The sequence below is a fragment of the Choloepus didactylus genome, chromosome 19 (assembly GCF_015220235.1).
Source record: "Choloepus didactylus isolate mChoDid1 chromosome 19, mChoDid1.pri, whole genome shotgun sequence".
In the NCBI taxonomy this organism is placed as follows: Eukaryota; Metazoa; Chordata; class Mammalia; order Pilosa; family Megalonychidae; genus Choloepus; species Choloepus didactylus.
In genome coordinates this window covers 1,236,003-1,261,056 of record NC_051325.1, presented here as the reverse complement: position 1 = coordinate 1,261,056, position 25,054 = coordinate 1,236,003, and the positions used below count along the sequence as shown (strand labels likewise).

General features: G+C 38.0%; 1 gene segment (V, D, J or C); it reads right to left on the bottom strand.

Moving 5' to 3' along the window:
- Positions 1 to 3,728: 3,728 nt before the first annotated feature.
- LOC119515971 lies at positions 3,729 to 24,300 on the bottom strand. The segment is given in 3 exon segments: positions 3,729 to 4,036; positions 23,801 to 24,124; positions 24,209 to 24,300. Coding segments are annotated over 3 exon segments (678 nt in total).
- Between the last annotated feature and the right edge of the window lie 754 nt (positions 24,301 to 25,054).

Here is a 25,054-nt window from a genome sequence, read left to right as displayed (position 1 = left end):
AATATCCACAGCAGCAAAAAAAAGGACAGAGGACTTCTTAATTGAGTTTTACTTATACAATTTTTTATTACAATTAAGGTTGAGGAATGGGAGTTATAATATTGAAAAATAGGTCATATTTAATTGATTGTTTTCATAATTTGTCCTTCAATGTGCCCCCCTTATTCACTGTGAAATTCAAACAAAATTCCCTAATTTTGTATTACTTTTATAATAACACATTGCAATGTTAGCAGCGGTATCCTCTGTATAGGGAAAGGCTTCAACCAACTAGGAATATATATGAACAATTATAAAACCTAATTTGTAGACTTTGGAGGGGGGTAATTGATTTAAGCCCAATTAACAAATTTAAACAGTTCCAGATGGTACAGGAAAATGCCCTTAAGATCTATGGAAATGTCTTCCAGGGTTATGCTTGGGACAAATTAAACAATTGGGATATAATTTCAACACTATATTATGGGATGTTTTCCAGAAATACTGTTCACTCTGCTTACCATTTTATCACCATTGTGGAGTCATATTATTAACTTCAAAATCTGTTTCAGTGTCACAATTAGGGATGATTGGTTTAAAATTAGGGTCAAATGGTTTAACTGCAGTTTCACAAAGCACCCAACACTTTTCCAATTTTCTATCTACAAGAAGGCAAATCTAGGAGTAAGTTTTTATGTTTCTAATAATGTTATTTGGCTCAAAAGTCTTTGTATGACCAACTGGATTAGAACTCATAGCTACAGTTTCCGCAGCTTTACTTGCTATTCTGGTTTGCTAAAGCTGCTGGAAATAGAATACACCAGAAGTGGATTAGCTTTTATAAAGGAAGTTTGTTAGGTTATGCACTCACACTTCTATGGCCATAAAAGTGTCCAAACTAAGGCATCAACAAAAGGATACCTTCACTGAAGAACAGCTAGTGGTGCCCAGAATATCTCTATCAGGTGGGAAAATATGTGGCTGGCATCTGCCGGTCCTTTGTTTCTGGGTTCTGTCTCCACAGGTCTCTGGGTTTCTGACTCTCTTAGCATTTCTCAGCTCCTGTGCCTCCTTGCATGTTCTCACAAGGTGGTTCCCTCTAAGTGTTTGTTTGTCCTTTCTTTCCTTCTCTGGGGCAAACTCTTAGCTTAGCATCTCCAAACATATTTCAATCTCCATCTCCAAGTTTCTTGATCTGTACCAATTCTTAGGTTTTCCGGGGGGCAATTTCTGGATTTCATATCTTATATTCTCTCCAAAATATCTGTCAGCTACTCAGAGCTCCTTCTATACTTGAATTCTCTTATGGATCTCCAGTAAACTAATCAAGGTTAACTCTGAATTGTTTGGATCAAAAGTCCATACACATTTTCTAATCAAGTGATGCTTACTACAGTCGTGTCACGTCTCCATGAAAACAACCAAATCAGAAGATCCCACTTGTAATAAGCCTGCCCCGACAAGATTGCATTAAAGAACATAGTATTTCCTGGGGTACATAAGACTTTCAAACAAGCACAACAATCCTGAGGTTGCTAGGGCTTTCCTCCACATTTTACCAAGAATGACCAGGAATTTTAATTTTAAGCAAAGCCTTTGCTATACTTGTAGCCTCTAACAATTCCATTACAAAATAACTGCTTTTTTTTTTCACTTTTCCTCCATTGGAGGTTAAAGAACCTCTTTGCTTCCATGACATCCCCAAATTTTTAACAACCCCCAAAGCATAGTGACTATGAGTATGTATATTTATTGTTTTTCCTCCCAAAAGTACAAAGGTTTTTCAGGGCAAAGAGTTCAACTTGATGACATGGCATTATTTTACTATTTTGCTTCTCTTACATCCGATCCAACATGATGGATTTCTGAATTATCATTAAGGTACAAGCAATCTGTATGTCAGATACCACCTACAATATCTATTGGAGTATCTTCTAATTCTATTTGAAAGGGTAAGTGTTGATCAGTTAAAGCTATGCAGTACTGAGAAGTTTCATCAGAAATAGCAAGAAGTAAAGTAGTAGAATTAATTTTTTGACAAAACAAAGGAGACATTGGAGGGGGAAGCAAGAGTATTTCATATAATATTAATCTGTGGTTAAATCAAGCTTCACAGAATAATGGTAAGGGAGATAACATTATCAACACTTAAAAGTTGATAAATTGTGTTGATAAATTATGTTAATAAAAGTTTGTCATTGCAGAAATGGAACTCATGAAAGAGGGAATTCCCATGTTTACAGCATCCATTTGCTGGCTCTAATATCCAAGACATATATGGTGGTCTCCATGCTTTTGTGTAAGGACACCTAACACATTACTTCCTAATCATGGACAAAGAGAAAAAAGGAATTAGTAATTAGGGTGTCCCAGGATAAGAGAGCTGAGAAAATCATTCTTTATGTCCTGAAAGAATTTTAACTACATGCTTCCCAAATAAGGTGATCAATTATTTCAGCTTTAAGCAAGTCAAATGAAAGTTGAATCTTTAAAAGAATATTTGGCATCCAATTTCTACAATATCCTGCAAAGCCTAAACATCCACTTAAATGATGTTTGGCCTCTGTAAGAGGAAAGGATAGAATGCTTTGTATTAGGTGAAGGTCTCGGAGGCAGGGATAGGTTGGGCAAGGAAAAACGTGGCCCATATCAGTAGGCAATGTGTTCCACAAAATGGATTGGAATAGAATCTTTAAAAAAGGTGGTGTTCATATTTTATTTCTGTGCCTGAAAGGAGGGAGATATGTATTGGACTTAAATAATCATCTTGGTCTGTTGAATCTGGTTCTGAGTTCCACATTAATTTCAAGGTGTTATCCCACAGGGGGGTCCACCTCTCCCAGTGGGGTCTTTCAGGGGATCCAGCTCAGACCCACTGGGCCCTGCAATTGATGATGAAGGTACAATTTTCAATCAAAGTACGGCTCCAGTGAATAAGTGGGGCAGGTCAGCCCAAGATCTTCCTCTGTCAGAGGCCAGCCTGTCTACACAGAATCCAGGCTTCAGACCTGCCATGCACCACATATCTTCTGATGGCAAAATCCATGCCAGGTTGTCTCCTCTTCCTCCTCCTTTCCCATAAGGTCATGGAAAATTACATGGTGGTGGAGAAATAAGGCTGTGGAACAAGAAAATTAATAGCATGGGAAAGGATGGATATATATGTTCATATTCTGAGAACAGGATGTTTGGGGGCTGAATTTTCATTTTGGATGAAATTATTCTACCATAAAGTCATCTGCCTCCATGCTGACAAAACAGTCATGAAAATTCACATTTCATTATTATTATTATTACTATTAGTTGTAGCAGTATATTTTCCCTGGGCAAAGCAAGGAGAGACAATTAATTCCAGACTTTCTGCACAGAGTCAGAGTGTTAATTGAATGGAAACTTATTTAGATTTCCAGCCTTATCCAGAAGAACAGAATTAAGAAAATGATTTATATGCTTGTGTTCAAAATATCATATAATATATAGTAGCATTTCATATACATTTTCTGTGTATGAAACTTGAATACTATTGTCATTACTTAGAAAAGATATAATGGAGAATTTCAAGGAATTACATGATTTTAAATCAGAAGATTAAACACTATATCATTGCAGGAATATCCTGTTTCACCACAACATCCTTGAACCTGAGCCTGGCATTGGTCCCTGCTCTGGGTGGTCCTGAGTGCCCCCTGTGGCCCAGCTGAGTTCTGCATGGGTAGGTTTGTGTCTGGGCTCAACCTGACTTACCCTCACTATTTCACACAGTAATACAGGGCCATGTCCTTAGCAGTCACAGAACTCAGCTGAACATTGAAATGATTCTTCAGTGTGTCTCTGGAGGCAGAGAGTAGGCTCTTGGGGGAAAGATTGTAGTAATTGTCAACATTACTACATACTCTTGATAACCACTGCAGTCCCTTCCATTGTTGGTGGATACAAACCCAGCAGTAAGGACTGGTTGTGATGGAGAATCCAGAGACAGAGCAGTTGAAGGACAGGGTCTCTGAGGGCTTCACCAGGCCAGGTCCTGAGTCCTGTATCTGCACCTGGGACAGGACACCTGAGGACAAGGAAAACCACAGAGAGTCATGTGCTCAGATGCATCATCCCCATTACTTTCATACCTGAATCCCTGAGACACTCCCATCTGGGTGCTGCCACCAGAAAGAGGATGAACAACAAAGCTTTCATGATCTTTTGGAGGATGTCTCTGACTCCCAGAAAATATGTCTCCAGAATCAGAAGAAGCCTAATTTTAAACAAATGTGCCCTGTCTTTTCATCTGGTTATCTAGGTGGTGATTTTCATATAGGTGATATCTTTCTAACTAAATGTGAAAGGGGGAGGGAAGGACATTTTCTCTGGTGCTGCCCTGTGAGGGTTAAGCAACCAACTCATCCTCTCTCAGGTTCCTCTTTCTCTAAGCCCATTTTCCTTGTCCTCCATGCAAGAAATATAATGTGTGAGCTGATCAGGGAGACAGATATTTTCAAACATTGCAATGGTTTTATAATACATTCAGTGTGCCTCTTCTCCCAGGGATGTATTTTTATATCAAATACTCACCACAAGTCCAGAGACCTCTGAATCCCTGGAAACACATTTTGGCAAATTAGTTACCTCTGTTGTCAAACTATATGATATATTCCAAAACATTGAGGCAGCAGTTAATGTAGAAATAACAGTGAATTCAGAGACAACTTGGACTATTTATTTTTCCATAAGTTGGAATGACTCCAGTGATTCAATAACTTGGATGAACATATCAGCTACTGATACAGCTTCATCCCAGTGCATATTCAATGTTTTCTGTGTGGTTGATTTTTGTAATGTAAACCTACCAACATGTTTATTTTTGAGACAAGGTAGATATTTCAGAAAGATTGGTAACCATTCTCAGTACTGTGCAAATCATGCACAGCCCCCTAATACTGTTCTTTCTTTTTCAAACTGTATATCAGTAAGAAAACTACTTTGTGCTTTCTCCTTGAGGGAGAACTTTTAGGATGTTAAACTCTCCTCAGCATAAAAACAGAGACAGCTTGTTGAAGGATTTCAGCCTATGCATATACAGGAAAGTGGTCTTCATGTACCAATTCACGTATGTTAGAGTTGTCCATTTCTGCCACTTAGGATTATGGAGTTTGGATTCAGTGAAAATTTTAACACACTCAGGTGAAGTAAAACACAAGAGCCTTGGCAATAGACTTACAAAGAGGTTGGTTTGCAGAGTGTTGACCTTGTGATGGCCTGAGGGAAAGATTTCCCTTTACAAAATCAGCTGAGAGCTGCCCTCATGAGACCCTATGTTACTGAATCCTGGGATTGTGTCTGAGATCCTGTAAGTTAGTCCAGGTGGAGATCACAGCACAGCTCCATCCCCTATGCTGTGGGACCCTGAATATGTGACATCACTCCTCTGTGCTTCAAATGGAAAAGAAGTTGGGAAATTCAGTAGTAACATTCATGTGAACATAATTTGTTTCCTATCATGTTAGATATTATTATCATTGTCATTAGTTTTATAATCTCCCCTGAAATTAGAATGGGCCTTGTGTTCCCTCATCTCTGAACATGAATTTAGAAGTATCATCCACTCTTCTTGCCCCTGAGTTCTCACACCCATCCCTTAGCCTGTACATTGGCTGAATGTGGTTGCAGCCTTTTCCAAAAAATATCAGGAATTCTGCAAATAAGCAGAGCAGTATTCCTGGGTAGTACACATTTAGCTTGAAATACATTTTGTTTATTTATAATATCTTTACTTTCTTAATGTTGTATTCTCTATCCTCACTTGGAAGCCCAGCTATGACATTAGAAATATGGAACAATCACATTCACAGCTGGTAAATTTTCATTGAGTTTGTACATGAGGATCTGTTGCTAACTACTTTAGGTTATCACAAATGTTTGTTAATGTAGCTGTCAGTTTCTAAGGTGGAATAAATGGATGATGAAGGTATCATTAGTCTACTAAGCAGCATAATTTTCTTCCTGGCCACTCAGTATAAAACACAGAATAATTCAAATAACTACACTTACAGGAGCTGATTCACTTCAGCTCATATATTAACATGGTCAGCCTAATTGAAGGAATCTCATTTCCCCATTAGATATCTGAGACTCTATGGGCATATGACACAGTTCTAGCCAGGGGGCTGGAGAGAATTAATCTTGGGTCATTCCTAGGTCTCCAGAAGAACACTTCAGAAGAAAGGTGTCCCCCTCCTGAAACCACCATCATATCTTCATGTAGATCTTGGGGTGCTGTCACCATGTCCATAAGTGATGTGCCTAAACTCGTAGATGAAGTTGACTCACCATATATAGCATAGTGTAAAATGTTGAAGGTTAAATATCCAAGTGTATTCTCATTAGACTAACCAATATGGTGACATATACATCTCACCTTCTTATTATTTGGATCATGAATTTCCTCACTGTTTATGCAGCCTTTGTTTTCTTTTCTTCAGTTAAGGTTGGAAGAGTCATACATAACAATGAATAAGAATTGTGCTATAATTAAACAGGTTTAAAATTCAGTTGTCTGAGTGAACATAGGGTCAGCAAAGGGCATAGAGGGGACATTGATAAATCACAAGAAGCCACTTCTTGCAGATATCAAGGTTGGAGATACTTTACTTGCAGAAGTGGCATGTTCTGAGATCACCTGTTATAGAAGTAGATGCATATGTATATCCAAGTAAGAGGAGGGATGGGGTGTACATTATTGACATGAAGATAAATGGGTGAGGTAGTGGACCCATTTATTCCTTGAGAATAAGACAATTGGATGTACATCACAATGATGAGTATATGTGAAAAGGCAGAACTTGACATTTGTGGAGAAGAAGGAGTATGGGAGGTTTATCACTAATATAGGAACATGTGAGTGAGATAACAGGCCTGAAATCCCTAGGGAAGATGAATGGAACATATATCATTTACATGCAGACAATGTGTAAGGCACAAGTGCCAATCACCCTTGGGAAAGAGGGGGAATGGGAAGTACAGCAGTGTCAAGAGGAAAAAGGCATGAGAGGGCACACAAAGTTATGCCTGGAGAACACGAGGGAGAGAACATACTCACCAGCAAATGGGGGAGGCAGTGAGGCAAGTTAACAAGGTCTCATACTGGACACTGAAGTGACCAAAAGCAATGACACAATTTGGAGATAATGGAGAAAATTTGAAGCAAACTTATCAGTTATCACATCATCAAGGGACAATGAGAAATAAGTAGCGAGATAATAGCATAGACTCACAGAGATAGTATCTGCATTGGACAGTGAAGAAACAGAAACTAGTCTCAAGAGTTTGTTTAGTATCCATTTTGGTGCAGCACTGAGGAACAATGAGGAAAAGAACTCATCCAATTCCTTCTGGAGCATGTGAAAGGAGAACATATTTACCTAGGAAAAAGTTGGATTGAAGAAAATTTGTGGAGATAGAAAAGAATCTGAGTATATAAGTGAAGGTATATGAAGAATGCAAACCACCAGAACAAATTCCTGAAAGTTGAAATAAATTTTGTTGGTGAAAGAGCTCAAGGTAAATGCATGGGGAAAAGGAAAATCAGATCATAATGAGAGAAAGGATGAAGGATCAAAAAAAAAAAAAAAAAAAAAAAAAAAAAAGCAAAGAAATTTACCATGCACGGAGTGCTGGCTCAGATGTTTTCCAAGAGAATAGAACATTAGCAGAGGAACCTTGTGTGAATAGTTTTCTCACTGCTGAAAATACCTGCTATTCCAGTGAGACTGGTTCTCACTGTTCATTTAACAATTATGATTGGAAGTTAATGATAGTTGCAGGTATAAGAGAACCTGGTGCAGTGCAGTGGAAGCAATGATGTCACTCAGAATTCAGGAGATATGGATCTGTCCTTGGAGACAGGAACAGTGTCATCAGCAAGGATGTCTCTGTAAAGGAATCTTTGTGAGGTGGAACTTCCTGGTGTACCAGGCTGATGGACACTTCACTACGTAATCATGCATCAATTTTCCTTCTCCCCTTTCATTGTGAAATGAGATGAGGTCAGTACCTGCTTAGACACAATGTCCCTGAGGCAGCCCTCTATTTCACTACCATGTTTCTCAGCACACCAAGGGTTGTCCAGCTGTTGCTTGCCCATTGGTCACCCATGGTGTTGATGTCACATGCAAGAGATTTTCCAGAAGTAAACAGGGAAGGAAAAATTTCTATAATGCAGGTGGCTTCTTAAAGTAGGGTTTCAGTGACAATATGTAGAGAACAATCTCCCTCAGAGAAAAAGAAGTTTATTTCAAAAGGAAATGAAAAATGCTCTTTTAGTCTCAGACCAGGCCAAACAGAAGAGAATTCTAAACAAATAGATTTTCCCAAACACAGAAACCTTAAAATGACTCATCATTTTCTGCCTTGTATTCTAACCATTTTAGTTAATATATCCCAGAATAAGGCAAGGCCTAGATCGAGTTCTGAATGTGAGTCTACCTTTAAAATATAGGAACATTTCTTCTTATAAAAACAAGAGTATTCCAATTGAGGAACTTCAGTAGAAGGCACAGGATCATTTTTAGAGTGATCCCAAGGGAGAAGCTTTCAGTTGGACAGGAAGTCCCAGACACTGACCAGAATCAAGCCCTCAACTGCACTCTGCACCTGCCCCTTGGGCTGGACACTGTGTCCAGTGGGTCCTGAGTGCCCCCTGCAGACCAGCCACCTCCCACCACCCTGGAGGGGAGACTTAGGGTGGAGATCCCAATGACTTTTTTTCACAATTTATTTTCTACAGTGAAACATGACTGTGACCTCAGCCCTAAGTTTAGCTATTACAGATAAAATCCTGCTCTTGTATTGTCTCCATAAATGATGAACCAGCACTTCATGGAAACTGTGTACCTCTTGTTAACTACATGGGTTTTAAAATCACCAGATCTACTCATGGAGCCTGATGGACCTGGCCAGTTCAGTAGTTACTGAAATTGAAACCCGGGAGTCCTCAGGACAGAGTGAGACCCTCCCAGTCTGTACTAAATCACCCCCACCTTCCACCAAATCCACCTCTCACTGGAAGCCTGCAAGCACAAAGATATCCTGATCAGGAAAATATTGAATATTTCCAATAATTCTCTAAGTCATATCCAATTGAAACACAATATTCAATACCACGTACTTTCCAGAAAATTATCTTTTATAACAGCAATAAGGAAAACCCAGCTCAGCACAAAATCCTTGCTATATTAAATCTCTTCATACTAAGTCACCAAATAGTAACACCTGGAAATTCCTTAGCTAGTAGCCCTCTCTCAGAGCTGCAGGTTCAGAGCTGGGTTGATTTTCACCAGCAGAGGGAGAATTCCAAGTTTCATTTCCTAATTTTATAGGGAAAGAATTGTAGTTGTTTTTTTTTCAGAGATGACAATGCACAAAGCAGTTATGAGTGACCTGAGGGGCAAATTTTGTCATGGTAGCATTTGTGGAAATGTGAATTTTTGTTATGTGATTTTCCTTAACTAAGCACTTGACACCCATCATCTTAATATATATATTCAGTATCAGAAATTCATAAAGGGTAAAGTTTCTTAACCTTTTCACCAATTCTGGATATTATATATTACAAAATAAAAGTTCTCAAAGAGGGAGAGATGTGGTATGCAATTGCAGTTTTAATTTATTTTAATACTCTTGGGCAAATTTTGTATTCTTATAACACATTTGTGTCTTCTTGTTCAGTCCCAATCCCAAGATGGTATCACCTGGGAATCCTGGGATTGTCCTCAGAACATTCAGGCCCTTGATGGCCCTTCCTCTGTTTGAAGGGCAGTATAGGAAAGTTCCACCCAACCTATACTTCCCTTCTCCCTCACTTGGGCTCAGACATCCATTGTTGACAATCAGCTCCCCAGCTTCCCATCTAACACTCTCCATTTTCTCTCTCAGAGCTGTTTCCTCAAAATAGTTAAAAAATCCATGCATATTTAAACTTTATTTGGGTGCTTTTCAAAGAAACCAGAATGCAAAAACACTTTCATACAAATTCTGATGGAAACTCTAATGCTTAAATTTCACTATTTATTAATCCCCTCCCTCTTTTGGCACATATTTGTGCAGGGCACAATAAAGTCCATGTGTGTGTGTGTTCCCATGGAGCTTACAGGGAACATAAACCCAGCATACCTGGGCACTCTAATCCATTCCAACATACAGTCAAAAATAAAGGTCAAATCACAAAACTACTTTGGAAAACATTTTAAGAAATTGCCAAGTTTCTTCAATATTTCACATGTATTTACCTTAAGAGTCAGCCACTTCACTGCTATGTATTTACTCCAGAGAAATGTGTGCTAAATTGCATACAAACAATTGCATTGCTCTTCATAGCAGATTTATTGGTAATCACTGAAAAATAGAAACAGAACAATGGCCATCAACAAGGGAATAGATAAACAAATTGTGGTTTATCTGTGTAGTGCAATAATACTCAGTAATAAAATTGAATGAACTATTGAAAAAAAATAAACCAAAGCCATACCCAATCCCTTTGCCTTGCATAAGTCAGCTCAGACATGCTTGTGCCTACACAGATCTCCAAGGGATTCACTCCACTGATAGTAAATTGTCTCTAGAATTCTCTTGGTGAATCAAATGCCATCATTGTCAACAATCAGCCTAAATTTTGTTGTCTTTGGATTCACCTTGTTACTATTTTGTGCTCACAAATAATGCAACCACAGGCAGGATTCCTAGATGATGACCCCCACACCAGGGACTTCTTCCCTGATTTTGGCAGCTAACTGGCTCTGCTGCCTGAGGACCAGCATGAACTCTGAGCTGCACCACTTTATGCTTCATTTTCTTCATTCTAATGAAATTCTGTTATGGATTTAATCAAGGTAAAGTGGAGTTTTCAATGATTCATTGTACTGTGGGCCAGAGAAGGCTCTCCTCACTCTCATTAGAGTGGCCCTTTGGCAAGTATCTTGGCCCAGATGCATCTGTGTTTTTGGAATGATTCCAACACAACCTCTGAGTAATGCTGGGCTCATGGTAATGACTCGGACCCTCTGAATGACTAGTTCTGAGTCTCAACCAGGCATTTTCCTCTGTTTTACAATGTGCTTGGTTTGGAAATACTATACCCCACAAGTTACATGACTCCTTCTGGTGGCAGCTTGCATGGAAGCCAATTCAATTACTATTTGAAGCTGGGGAAGAGTTGGAATATTTGGAAAACTGAGATTCACACTCCTAAAGTCAGTTGGCTCCTCAGGACAGCAGAAGATGTCTGTCTCCCTGCTGCTGCTGCTGCCTGTGCCTCTATCTTGATGGATGCTCCTGATACTCAGTTTATGGAGAAAACCCTCATGGACCCTCGGCCACAGCCAAAGGTTTATTAATTCAGCTACTGCCATGAGGAGGCCTCTAAAACTGATGGTATTCACTAAGACTCTCTGGATAAAGACAATTTAAAATATGAGCAGATTATAGGGCATAATAGAGAATTATATCTGTTAACAACTTTCTAAGCTCTGGAGGCAAATTAAACTAAATCTGATGTGCTCACTTCTTGTGAGGGGGAGGTGACAGATTTGAAATCCATTAGGAGTTATAGGTTGCTACTCTGAAATGGCCTCTTTCTTGACTCTTACCTGAATCCCAGAGTGTTCAAATCAGGGAACCCCATGAGGTTTCTGTAAAGAGACTGATTGGAAAAGCCACAGTAGGATCCCTGAGCTGCCCCAGAACTCTGAGGTGAACAAGGGCAGAGGCATTTTTGCCTCCATAATGGACAGTCTATTTTGTGTGCATTTGAAAATGTTTTCTCCTCTTGAAACAAACTGTTCTAATTCAGAGACTTCAACAATGGGCACAGAATCATACATCTTAGTATGTTTGTTCTGTGAACTGTAAGGTGGAGAGGAAGCCCCAGATAAAGTCCCAATAGGCCCCAAAGAATGCGACCCAGGAGGTAGTATGCTATACTCTGAAACAACTGCATGAGTTTTCCAATTTATACAGACAGAAATCAAGAGAACATGTGTGGGAATGGATATTAAGGGTGTGGAATAATGGAAGGAATAAAAAGTTGGTTCAGCCTGAATTTACTGATATGCGCCCACTAAGCAGGGATTCTGCATTCAGTGTTATAGCTTGAGGGGTTAGCTTTGATGGTTGTGTGGTATATGAATATATCTCAATTCACATGCCACACAACCACATAACCATTAACATACCACACAACCATTCACATACCACACAATCATCTGAATTTACTGATATGGACCCACTAAGCGGGGATTCTGCACTCCATGTTATAGCACAAGGGGTTAGCTTGGATGGTTGTGTGGTATGTGAATATATCTCAATAAAAATCTTTTGTAGTATGTAAATATATATCAATAAAAATGAAAAAAATTCAAGCCTAGCAGGGATATACAAATTTATTACTAGAGGAAAGTAACCATTTGATGCACAGAACAGAAAAGAATTCAACTCTTGTTTGTATGGGAACAATAAACTGCCAATCTACTATGATGAGGCTTACAGAAACTCACAAAATGAAGGCTTGCAGGAGGTAAGGTGTGATCATATTGAAGCATGAAAAAATTGATTTATAATAAAAATTAATAATAAATAAAATAAAATCACACAACAATGTCCACTATGTTATGCAATATGTGTAGATTTCAACAAAAACTTTAGGGTAAATCAGAGAAAGAGAGCAGTCTTACTGGACAATCTATTGGAATGAGATTAATATGTGATCCTGATACTGGAAATAAAATATAAAAACAAATAATTGAATATTATTAATTTGCTAATATTGCATTTTAACATAAAAGTCCACAAAACATGTGAAGTGTCAATGTTACCTCCATTTCACAGATATGAATCTTAAAACAGAGGCATAGAGGGTTGTTGATGTGCCCAAGGGCTCCCATCTGGTGAGAGAGCTCCAGTGTCTGGGCCTGTGCTCCTCACCCTGGACCCATCTGCTCCCCTGAACCAGCAACTGGAAAACTTGTGACATTCCCAGTGAGGGTTTCAGGAAACCCCTCTTTAAAATGAGAGCATGGTGTGATTTTGTTCCATTCTGTGTTTATTTCAAGAACATTTAGAACACCAATGTTCATGCAGATGAATTTGCAGGATTTTCTGATATTTCAACTCTTACAATTGTGTCCTCTGCACAGTCACATTCATTTGTTTATTTGCAACAAGCATAATGAGGTATACTCACAAGAAATAAACTGCACATATTTGTTTTTTCCAATTTGGTAAGTAAAGACATAAGTGTATACTCATTAATCATAAATACAATCAAGACAGTGAACAAATTTATCACCCTCAAAGTTTCCCTTATTCATCTTTAATTCCTTCCTACAAACCATTCTCTCCTCCTACTGTGTTCCAATGCATCTACTCATATTATTTTTTTAATTGCCTGCATCTTCCAGGACTTGCATAAATTGAATTGCACAGTATGTACTTTTGCATAATTTCTACCTCACAGAATAATTGTTTAAGATTTCACATTTTTTAGAGGGTATCTGGCTGTCAACGATTTTGATGCTTAGTGTTTTTCCAATGTTTACTAATAAAACATTGTGGTTGTCTATTCATCTGTTGATGAGTACTTGGATATTTTTCAGTTTTCCACATGTACAGAAGACTCTACTCTTCATGTTGATGGCATAGAAATCTGAGAAAAATTGTTCTTGTTATTGTAAAAACAACAAGAAAAGTAGGCAACTGAATATTATTTTTATGTGTTGCTTCAAAAATCTGCTAAATATATGTTGTTTAACAGAAAGCCACTTTAAATTCTAATGCATCAAGGGGTAAACTGTAAAATTTTTTATGCCATGAATAGATGTACCAAAAGAAAATTTAAGTTACAATGTTAATTTTGGACAATGCAGAGTTCTTAAAATATTGGTTATCGGTAATATAGGTTGACATTGCATACTTAAATAGAGGTCAATTCTACAAATACCAATTTATTGAACTAATAATTGAATAGACAAATACACATTATGGTTAAAAACTTCCACTCTCTCTAATTGTTCAATAAAATAGGAAGCTAATAAGAACAGATATATATGACATAAATAGAAATTTCAGCATCCTTGATTCAATTATCATTTATAGAAGAGTCATGGAAAAACAACATAATACACAAAATGTGACTGGCCATAATTATTAGGAGATGCAAAAGCTAAACACAGTGTGCTGTCCTAGATTTTATTTTTGTAAAACCGTAGAGGATATTAATAATATGACCAGACATACCCACTTCCTGGCATATACCTAACAGAATTGATAACAGAGACAGATTGTCAAATTGCTATCAGAAAACTGACAAATATACATTTTTATCAGCAATATATGCAGTGCACAACATTCTGAACTCCACAGATGGAAGTTATATTTATTCATTCATTTTATTTGCTCTTATATGAAGCATGAATTCTATTACTGTTCTTAGCATTTCCTCATCCAACAGTGACTATGAGTACATTCTATATTTAGGAATTTTTAATGATATTCTTTAAATTGCAAAATAGCATATTCTACCGCAAGTTACACTTTTCCAACAAATCTATGTATTTTCCATTTTTAATATCACACCTTAACTTCCTTATTTACTGTATTATTAAAATTCACAATTATTTAATGATTTTTGCATCCCATGACCTTTCAGCATGTTAAAAATTTAGATTCTTTATAATCAGATAGGTTTATATTTTAGAAATTCTCATTCACACTCATAATCACACACAGCACACACAAAGAAACACAGAAACACAGTTAATGAATTTTCTAAGTATTGGATTCAGTTGTAGTCACTTTTGTTTATACTGTGAGGTAGTGCTCCAAAATTTACACAATCATTGAAAGAGAAAAAATGCCAACTTCAGACTGTGTGTGCATATTTACATAACCAGAATAAAATGAAAAAGTAATAGAACTATAGTAGGCAAAGAGAGAGTCCTAATGTGAACTAATGCAAAATGTCAAAAATAGAGAAAAGTGTATGAGGGTTGTATATAGGAATTATAGATGAGTTACATGTATTGTTTTCCCTATAAACTTACAACTCCTTTAATAAAAATAATTTTAAAAGGATATTAGTGGTATACAAATGGAGGTGGAGCAAGATGGCAGCATAGGAAGGAGTGGAATTAGGTAGTCCTCTAAAGCAACTACTAAATAGCCAGGGACAGCTAGTAAATAGTTTGGAACTACTGTTGGGGGGACATCCATGACTGGGCCCATATCATGCACTGGTCTGGAATGGTGGAAGCACCGAGATCACAGCATAGAAGTGTAAGGAATTAACCCCAAACTGCAGAGCTCAGCTGGTTCCCCTCTCCCACTGGCATGGCAGACTGAGTTGGCAAACTTACCTATGTAAAACGAAGTAGGCTATTATGAGTGAGGGAAAGTAATTCAACCAAACACCAATTTCATTTTTTATTAACAAATTTGCACTGCTAAATACAAGCTACAAGCACACATAAACCCAGAGCAAGCAGGAAAGTAACCCTGAGGTCTCTGCTGGCAGAGGGGAAGTGGGACTGATGGAAAAATAAATAAATAAATACAGAAGCATTTGTAGACAGCTGAGCTCAGAATACTGGAAAATTGTTTTGTCCCAAGAAAGGGGACACTTAGAACTGGGTACCATCTTTGGTTGATTAGTGTAACTTGGAGGCTGGGGGCTGTCTCTGAAAGTCAGATTTGTTTCATAATTTTTTCTCCCATTCCAAGTAGCTCATTAGAGAAAGCCTTAGGAATTTTAGATTGTCAGCCCTGACCCAGGCAAGAAATTGAGACAGTCAGAGAGACAAAGTATAGGAGATAATTCCCTAAGAGCATATCTTCCCTAAGAAAAGAGGTGGGGAGCTAAATTGGCAGCCATCCCTCAGGGAATTCAGAGCTCAGCACCTCAGTTAACAACAACAACAAACAGCAACAAAAACACAAACAACTTAAGCTTAGCTTCTGACACCATCAGCCCATGGCCATAACAGGAGCACTTTACATTAGCAGGGAACTGCATGCTGACAAGCATCACCTGCTGAGCAGGATAGAAAAAGGACAGAGTCTAGAGTCCTCAGAGGAATCCAGAGAAAATAACTAAACTAAAGAATTATAAGAAGGGGACACAAGGGAGTACTGTGGGATTCTTAGTGCTGGTGGTGTATTATGTTTTCATTATATTTTATTTTTTTCTTCTTTCTTTTTTATTCTTCAATATTTTTTCTCCTCATTCTTCATTGTAGAAGAAATAGAAATATCAACAAATAGATTGCATTATTAAATGCATAACTATGTGATTATCCTGGGAAATATTGTTTGGTTACTCAGGAAGGATTGTAATCTCTACAAATAAATCTGCTTTAAAAACAGAGGGATTCAAGTGCTGGAGGAAATGTGTAAAGAGAGATGAACATATTCAGGTTGTTTGGGAATAAGAATGGTACAGCACATCTGGAGGGCAGTGTGGGGTGTCCATACAGTCCTGTAATTTGTCCTGTTTTTTTGTTGTATATTTGTTGTATACATGGATAGAATGAGAGTGCGGACATGAGTAGATATTTACACCTGGTGTTTGTGGTGCAAGTCTTCATGATTTGCAATGGATGGAGGTGGCCTAAGGATTCAGCAACTGATAAAGTTAATGGTAAACTGTGGTGCTTACATACAATGGAGTGGTGGCAAGAAGAAAAGAAGTTGTGGGGTAGGTAACTATGTGAATCAAACTTGAGGACAGTGATTTGACTGAAGTAAGTCAGAAATGAAAACAGAAACATTATAATGTCACATTAATATGGACTAACAATAACTTGCAAATTCTGAGATTTGAATCTGGAAACATGGGTTATCAGGGGAAGGCTTATATAAGGATTTCTTGATCGTAAGCTCTTACAGCAGTTGCATCTCTTCATGAGTTGAGAGAGTTATTTTTAAATTTCTGGATGCTGAACTGTTTGGTGTGACTGGTCAATTCCTTGAGCTTAGGGTATCTGTGTGGCAACTGGGAATCAGAGCCAGAGTTAAAACAGCTGCAGTGTAGGCATTGCCTATTGCAGCAACTGTTAAAGTGGCTGAAAAGGAGATCAGACTTCAATTGGAAATTTGAAAGAAATGGTCTTGGTTGAGATTGGGGTGGATCACACTAAAGGGGTGTGATATTAACTGTGTGTAAAGCTTTGTCTTTTGTGTAGGAAGTAAGGAACAGACATTTATTTGGGGCAAAATCTATAGTTTCTGTGGCACATTATATAATTTAATTTATATGGTCAGTTTACTCAACCCCCATAATTACATGGAACCTTGAATAGGGAGTGAATTCTTGTTGGTTTGTACAGGTTAGTTTGAAGACCTGATACATCCCAGAGTTATTTGGGCATGACATAAAAAGTATTTACAAAGCCCCCTTGAGGGACTGTGGAAAAATGTGGAAATATTAAAATTCAACTGGGAAATTCCTGATATTACTGCAAACATTGGGGACCACCAGTTTAGCAGGCTGAGCCCACAATCTTGGGGCTTGACCTTATGAAGCTTGTTACTGCAAGGGAGATGTTATATCTACTTATAATTGTGTCTGAGTCACTCCCAGAGAACCCTTTTTGTTGCTCAGATGTGGCCTCTCTCTAAGTCAACTCAGCAGGTAAACTCACTGTCTTCCATTCTACATGGGACATGACACCCAGTGGAGTAAATCACTATGGCAACATGGGACATGACTTCTGGGGATGAGCCTAGATTTGGCACCATATGATTGAGAAGCTGGACCAAAAGATGGAAGATAAATGAAACAAAATAAAGTGTCATATCTTCCCAACTCCACCAGCTGAACTTCACACAGGACATCTGCCAACTCAGAGCAAACAGAGTGAAATCCATCCCAGGTAGAGTTGTCACAGGTGATCCTGATGCAGTAGGGATGTTACATTTGACAGTGAGGAGAACAGAAACCCAAATCTGCACAGCCCCCATGGTGGTGGACCATAAGGAAGGACAGAGGCTGAGGTGGGCAGTTGAATGTCTTTCTCCATAAAGTCTAATATGAGTGCCCAGAAGGGCTTTTCCCTCACCGGGCTCTGGATCCCATAGAAGGCAGGTAGAATAGGATCTGTGGGACCTGATGCACAGCTGCTTTGTCTGTCACCCCTTCCTTTTCTCCAATGGGACATTGTCTAGATTCTTTTAAGGTATGAACTCATCACCAAGGAAAATCACAAAGGACTTGAAAAGGAAACATGCCTAGAGGACTTATACTTCCCACTCAAGTATCTAGATTAGTTGGGGCTATAAATCATTGTTCTCCCCAAAAGTGTAAAGTGTTTGTAGAGAATGAAAGGAAATGCAGATCTTGTAAACACGACAGCAGTACATGTTTTCCAATGACTTGAGCTCAGGTGATCTCCTTGTCCAATGACAGTACAGACAGGTTATAACAAGTGCCTCTCTGCACCTCTCTATGTGCATTGTGGGAATTTTTTGGAGGATGTTCTCTTTGTCTGGAAAAGGATGCTAGTAATTCCTGGTGTCAAACTTGTGACCTGCCTTTTACGCTGCTGTCCCTGGTCTTCCTTACTTTATGAAGAATTTTCCCCAAGGGTAGAGGGATCTCCTGACAGTGCAAACAGGTCACATGGAAAAGGAAAGATAACCACAGATGGGGAGATTTTAGCTGAGACATTTGTCAGAGTCACAATTACAGTAATACTCCTTTGCAAGTATAACTTTGATTAAAAAAAAGAAACAAAACTGACAAGTCCATAACAAGAGCATGAATTTGCTGACCTATATCTCTCCTAGATATTGATGTAGAGATACTAAAGAACTTAGGTAATCCAAATTCATTTAAGAGAAACAAAAAGGAAATATTATCTCATTTGACATACCATATTTATTGATTGGAAACAACTCAAAATGTCATTTCTTCCTTATTTGATCATGAAATAAAATGTAATGCAAATAAATACCTGAAGATATAGTTTAGATATTAACAAACTGATTTTTGTAATATCTTAGAAATATATCCAAGAAATCTTAAAATTAATGAAAGATAGTTAAATGTAAATGGAATCAGAGATGCATTTTGGAAAAGTGAAAAATAATATGAGCTTGTTATTTTTGTCTACTATCCTCTTGTAATGTATACATTGAAATCTTGTGTGCTTTATGTGTGTGCAACAAAATTGTAACATCCCATATAACATAATCTGAATTTATAAGAGATTTAAAATAAGCAAAGGCACCTGATCCTGGATGCCACAAGGGACTGAGGCTGCCTTTGAGTCCATGTAAGTTTTTCCATCTATTCCTACTTCCACCCGAAGACTCAAAAACTGCTTGATGGTAGGGAAAAGTTATTTTTTGTTTCCATTCTCTGGACACTGACTTAAATTCAGAGAATGAAATTTCACAAAATCAGTTAAGTGATCTTTTTATTTATGCTTACATCCAAATCTAGAAGAAGGGGAAAAATTCACATGCACACACACATGTAATAAGGGTTTTAAAAGACACAAAAGCTCTACTTTGTTTTAATCTTGCATTGATCAACAACTTGCTTAAAAAGGTGCAGTGGCGATTGTCTGGGGATTTTGTGTTGTAGAACAAGAAGAGAGAACCCCAGGCAAGGCCAGGGATCTCCTCTTCATCCCCTCTCTGCACGTGCCCCTGGAGATGGCCATTCATCTCTACTGAGATGATCATGTGATTTTACACATTATTCTATTGATTTCCTGTGTTATAGTAGTTGATGCATGATAAGTCAACCTTGCATCCCTGGGTTAAATGTCAATTGTTTAGGACACATAATTATTTTTATGTTACTTTAATTTTCTATCTGGTAATTTTTTTTCCAAGGAGATATTGGTATATTGTTATCTTTCCTTCTGATGACTCTTTCTGGCTTTGGAGTTAGCAAAATAGGCACCATATATAATGACTGGGGAAGTGTTCCTTTCTCTTCTATTTTTTGGAACAATTTGTCCCAAATTTGGAAGCAATGTGATTCATTCCTCTTTGAATGATAGGTAGAATACAGTTGTGAATCTATATTCTCCTTGACCTTTATTCACAGTTATTTAAGTTTACTGATTCAATCTATTTATTTTAATGTATGTATTCATGTTATTTACTCCTTTTGTATTTCTAGCAATGTTTCCCTTTCATCTAAACTTTCTAATGTTTTGACTCACAATTATTAAAAGTGTTCAAGATAATCATTTTTATTTATGTTTTGTTTTCAGGAATGTGATCTGTTTAGTAACTCTAGAAATTCACATAATTCTCTCATTTTAAAAGTCTGGTATTTTTTTAACTTTCAATTATTAATTTCATCCCCATGATTTCCTTTTGGTTCTTTTAAAAATTATTATAATTTATTTATATTAAATATTTGGTGCCAGTATATATCTTCATTTGCTTCTTTAGTCAAGATTTCCTTTAGATTTGTAGAAGAATTATAATAGTTCCTTTAAAATACTAATTTCTTAAATATGACATATGACCTAACAACAAGCAGTTTCTGTTGCATGCATTTTTTCAAGCACCCAGGTCCTATATTCATACATATTTGTATATTTCATAATTTCTCATTGGAATTTTCTCATTGCAAATATATTACAGCAACTCCAGATACTGCCAGCCCACCCCTCACTGCTTGTGTTTTGTCTCCTTCCTAGTTTAATGACTAGCTGGAATAATTCAACGGTGTGTCCCTGCCCCACTGTGCTGATTATCTGATATTTTAACTCAGGGAGGACTTGGTTCCTTCCACAGTTACCCTGGCATGAGAGCTGAAATGTTTTGTTTTGTTTTGTTTTTGAGGATTTTGTTCCCATATTCCAGGAACCACCAGAAAAGCTCAGGCACACATCACTATTTGGCAAAATTTACTGTTGGCTAATTGTTCTACTCCTTAGTATCCTACCCTGAAGCCTAAATGCATCTACTATCTAAAGAAAAGGAATTAGGAAACTTCTGATAGTTGCTTGTGAATTCAGTGTTTGGTGATTTTTTTCTCACAAAAATGATGTACTCTCATCTGCCTTATTCACCATTCCTCACTTGTAAACTATGTGGTCTTCAGTGTAGACTATTAAATCACTGGATGCTGGGATCTTATTCCAATTCCTTTCACAGTGCCCATGCTTTCTGTGAAAATTCTTGGGTTTAAACTGCTCCCAAGTCTGTACGAAGATCTTACCAAGGTCTTGGATCAGAACTAAAAGCTAGGATGAGAAATGAAATCTCACTTTGAGACAGACCCCAACACTAGGAACTGAGTATTTGGTGAAGGAGAGGGAACCTATTGAGTTCCTCTATGCTTGCCTTCCTGGCTTGGGATCATGAACCCTTGAACAAAAAAGGCACATTCTTAGGTACCCACACCCAAGATTGAACTCCAAATCCATGAGTGTGCACTGAGCAGAAGAAAGAAGCAGTTTTCCTGAATCTCTCTCACTCTGCACTTAGTGTCAGGAGTAGCATCTGGTCAGGGTGAGACCTGTTGGTGTCCTGCCCTTCCTGGGAAGAAACCCCTCTTATGCAGGTTTACTGTTGTAGATACTATCCTTCAGCATATTTATTGTAATTCATTCTTATGTACTTGCATATCAAGCATCTGTTGATATGTGTACTAAACAGTTTTTCAATATATCCATTTACATAATTTTATTTATAGTTTACCCTGATGATGGTATTTTTGTTTCCAATTAATGGACAATACAATGCAACCTGCAAATCATCTTGAACATCTAGCAGTTGTGAAAAATATTTTTCTTGTCTTTACATGACTAGTAACAAAAAGATACCAAAATGTATTCAAAACATACATTCAAACAAAGTGAATAGTAAGAAAATAGTAAGAAAATAATAACAAAATGAATAGTAACAAAAAGATATCAAAATGTATTCAAAACGTCACCAAATTGAAGACACAGTGTAAATAATACTAAAATATTGCTCCAAAAAGAAAGAAGACTCAATTTAAATTCTAGTCGGTGCAAATATTGCCAGATTACATATAAGTTAGCTAGAAGATTAAAAAGTTTCCATTAATTAATTTCTACCTTTAATTGAGATAAAATTGCTAGATTGTATGTCACAGAGGCCATAACCATGCTTTCTTGCAGGCTTTTCCTCCAAAAAAAAAAAAAAGTAATAATCCACGAAAAACCTTAACAGAACACACAAAAAAAGCAAAGCTATTTACCTCAGTGGTGCTGGGGATACAGTGGTAGAAATGCTTCCACAACCACCTCCAGAGTTCCACCACAAATCAAAACAATTAATGCAAATATGGAGAGCAAAGAAACTATCATCCTATAGGAACTAGTGGGATGCTGTAGAAAGAGGCCGGTAACTGAGTCCACCATGGAAAGTATGCCCAGAAAAACCTCCTCTTTCCTCACTGAGGAATAGCAACTTTAACCTGAGTAGAAAGATCTGAATTTGACAGCTGAAGACAGTGTTGAAAGAAACATTGCTGCTTAGCCAGGAACATCAGATAAAAAACACTCTCCTCCAGGGAGGGGAAGAAATATATGACAGTTCAAGCATTGCCTCATGCAGATGATGTTCTCACCACTGTCCATCCTGCCCCTATCCCAGCCTCTCCCCAGGGATCTGAGAATCAGAGAATCCAGTAGGTACAGAGCCAGGTATGCATCAGATGATAGTCATGTCCTGAAAAGGTGCTGGACCCTATAGGTAAATCTTGTCCTGCACAGCTGGTACAGGAACTCTCATACTGTTAACAATAGTCACAGTGAAGAGAAAACTTTTCCAGATGCAGAGCTAGGGCAGAGAAGAAGCAGTCGGGAGCAGGCTCAGCTTCCCAGGATGCACTGGATGTGAGCTCCAAGAACACATCTACTAGATCTGGCATCCCTGTGAGGATCCTCTGGTGAGCTCTGTCCTCAGAAGCCTGTGGCTGTGCAGAGAGTACTAGAATTTTGACAAGTTCTTTCTGGTGACATTAACTATTTCTAAGTAAGCTGTAAACATAGCTTTATATTATATTTATAGAAAAAGTTTGATGATTTTAGGGAAATAAAATATGTGACAATGATTGATTTATAGAGACATGAATAATAAAAAGAAAGTTATTAAGTATAAATGGTATCAGGAATGATATTTAGATTAAAGATGAGACATGAATCTCCAATTTTTAGCTTATAGTTTTATAAATATATTGTGAAAACTCATGTTTGTGGTACAATGATGGCAATTCATGTAATAGAATCATATTTTATAAGGAATTCAATAAAGGAGCAGAGACCTGGTCACTGATGCAACATGAGAGGGTTGGAAGAAAGTGAGGCACTTGGAAGTTACTCCTAGGGAGGGACAGGCTTTCCCACCCCCTTATCCTTCCCCTAAGCATATGGGCTCAACATGATGGTGGGTTGGGAAAATTGTCCTGAATATTTTCAGAAATGTTAGTTAAGTTGAGGGAAACAATTTCACAGAGATGATAAATGCAAATTTTGTTCTAACTTTCAGGCATATTCATACAATTCATATAACATTGTAAATAATTTAGGTATGTATGTATTTAAACATGCATTTAGTAACAAAAGTCCTTTCCTGAGTTTGAATCTTAGTTTCATCCTATCACTGATTGCATGTTATGAGATTACATGTGGAGCAAGAAGAGGGAACCCTAGGCAAGGCCAGGAAAATCCTTCCTTGCCTCTCTGCATCTGCCCCTGGAGTTGGCCACTGGGTTCCACCTGGTGGTCACAGAGCCCCCTGCAGCCCAGCCCCTCCTGTGCCCTCAGGGAAGGTTTGTGTCTGGGCTCACCCTGACTTCCTCTCACTGTGCCTCTTGCACAGTAATACAAGGCTGTGTCATCGGTTCTCAGGCTGCTCACTTTTAAAGAAACTTCATTCTTGGAGGTGTCCCTGGTGATGGTGAGTCGGGACTTAAGCGTTGGGTTGTAGTATGTGCTTCCACTACTACCTATTGCACCAACCCACTCCAGCCCCTTTCCTGGAGCCTGGCGGATCCAGTCCATATAACTGCTGGATAAAGAGAATCCAGAGACAGAGCAGGTGAGGGACAGGGTCTGTGAGGGCTTCACCAGGCCAGGTCCCGATTCCTTCAGCTGCACCTGGGACAGGACACCTGAGGACAAAAAGAAATGTAGTGAGTCTGGTGCTCAGTTGCATCAATCTCATTACCTTCATGTCTGAATCCTGAGACACTCACATCTGGGAGCTGCCACCAGAAAGAGGAATAACCACAGGACTTTCATGTTCTTGGGGATGATGCCTCTGATTCTCAGAAAACACTTTTCCAGAAAACAAAGAAGCCTGAATTTAAGAAAATGTGTCTTGATTTTCATATGGTTACCTAGGTGGTGATTTGCATGTGGGTGGTATCTTTCTATGTAAAGGTGAAAGGGGGAGAGAAGGACATTTTCTCTGGTGTTTCCCTGAGAGAGTTAAGCTGGTGTTTCCTCATCTTCTCCTAGGGTCTCTCTTTCTTTAAGCCCAGATTCTTCTTCCTGCACACAGGAAAGATGCTGTATGAGATGATCAGGAGTCAGATCTTTTCAGGGATCATGGATGGCTTTGGAATAGAGTCAATCTGACTGTACTTCAAGTGATGTATTTATATGGCAAATAACCACCATAAGTAAAGGACCCTCTGAATTTGTGGAAACATGTGCTTGTATATTAAGTTTCTCTGTTACGAAAGTACATGATATACTCCAAAATTTTGAGGAGAAAGTAAATATACTAAGAACAGTGAATTATGGGACAAGTGGGTGCATTCTTCTATCTGTGAATTGTAATGGCTTTCAGCAAATGATTCACCAGGGTGTACATCTAGTCAAATGAAACAGCTTCATTGCAGTGCAGATTTAAGGTTACTGTGTGGTTGAATTGGGTATTGTAAGACTATAAATTACATTTATTTTTGTAAAAGGGTAGAAATGGAATCTCCATGGTGTGCATTGCCTACCTGGAGGACCAAGATGAGTCTCCCACATGAGTATATAATGAGTACATCAATTTTCCTTTTCCCTCTTACAAAATGAGAAATGAGAAA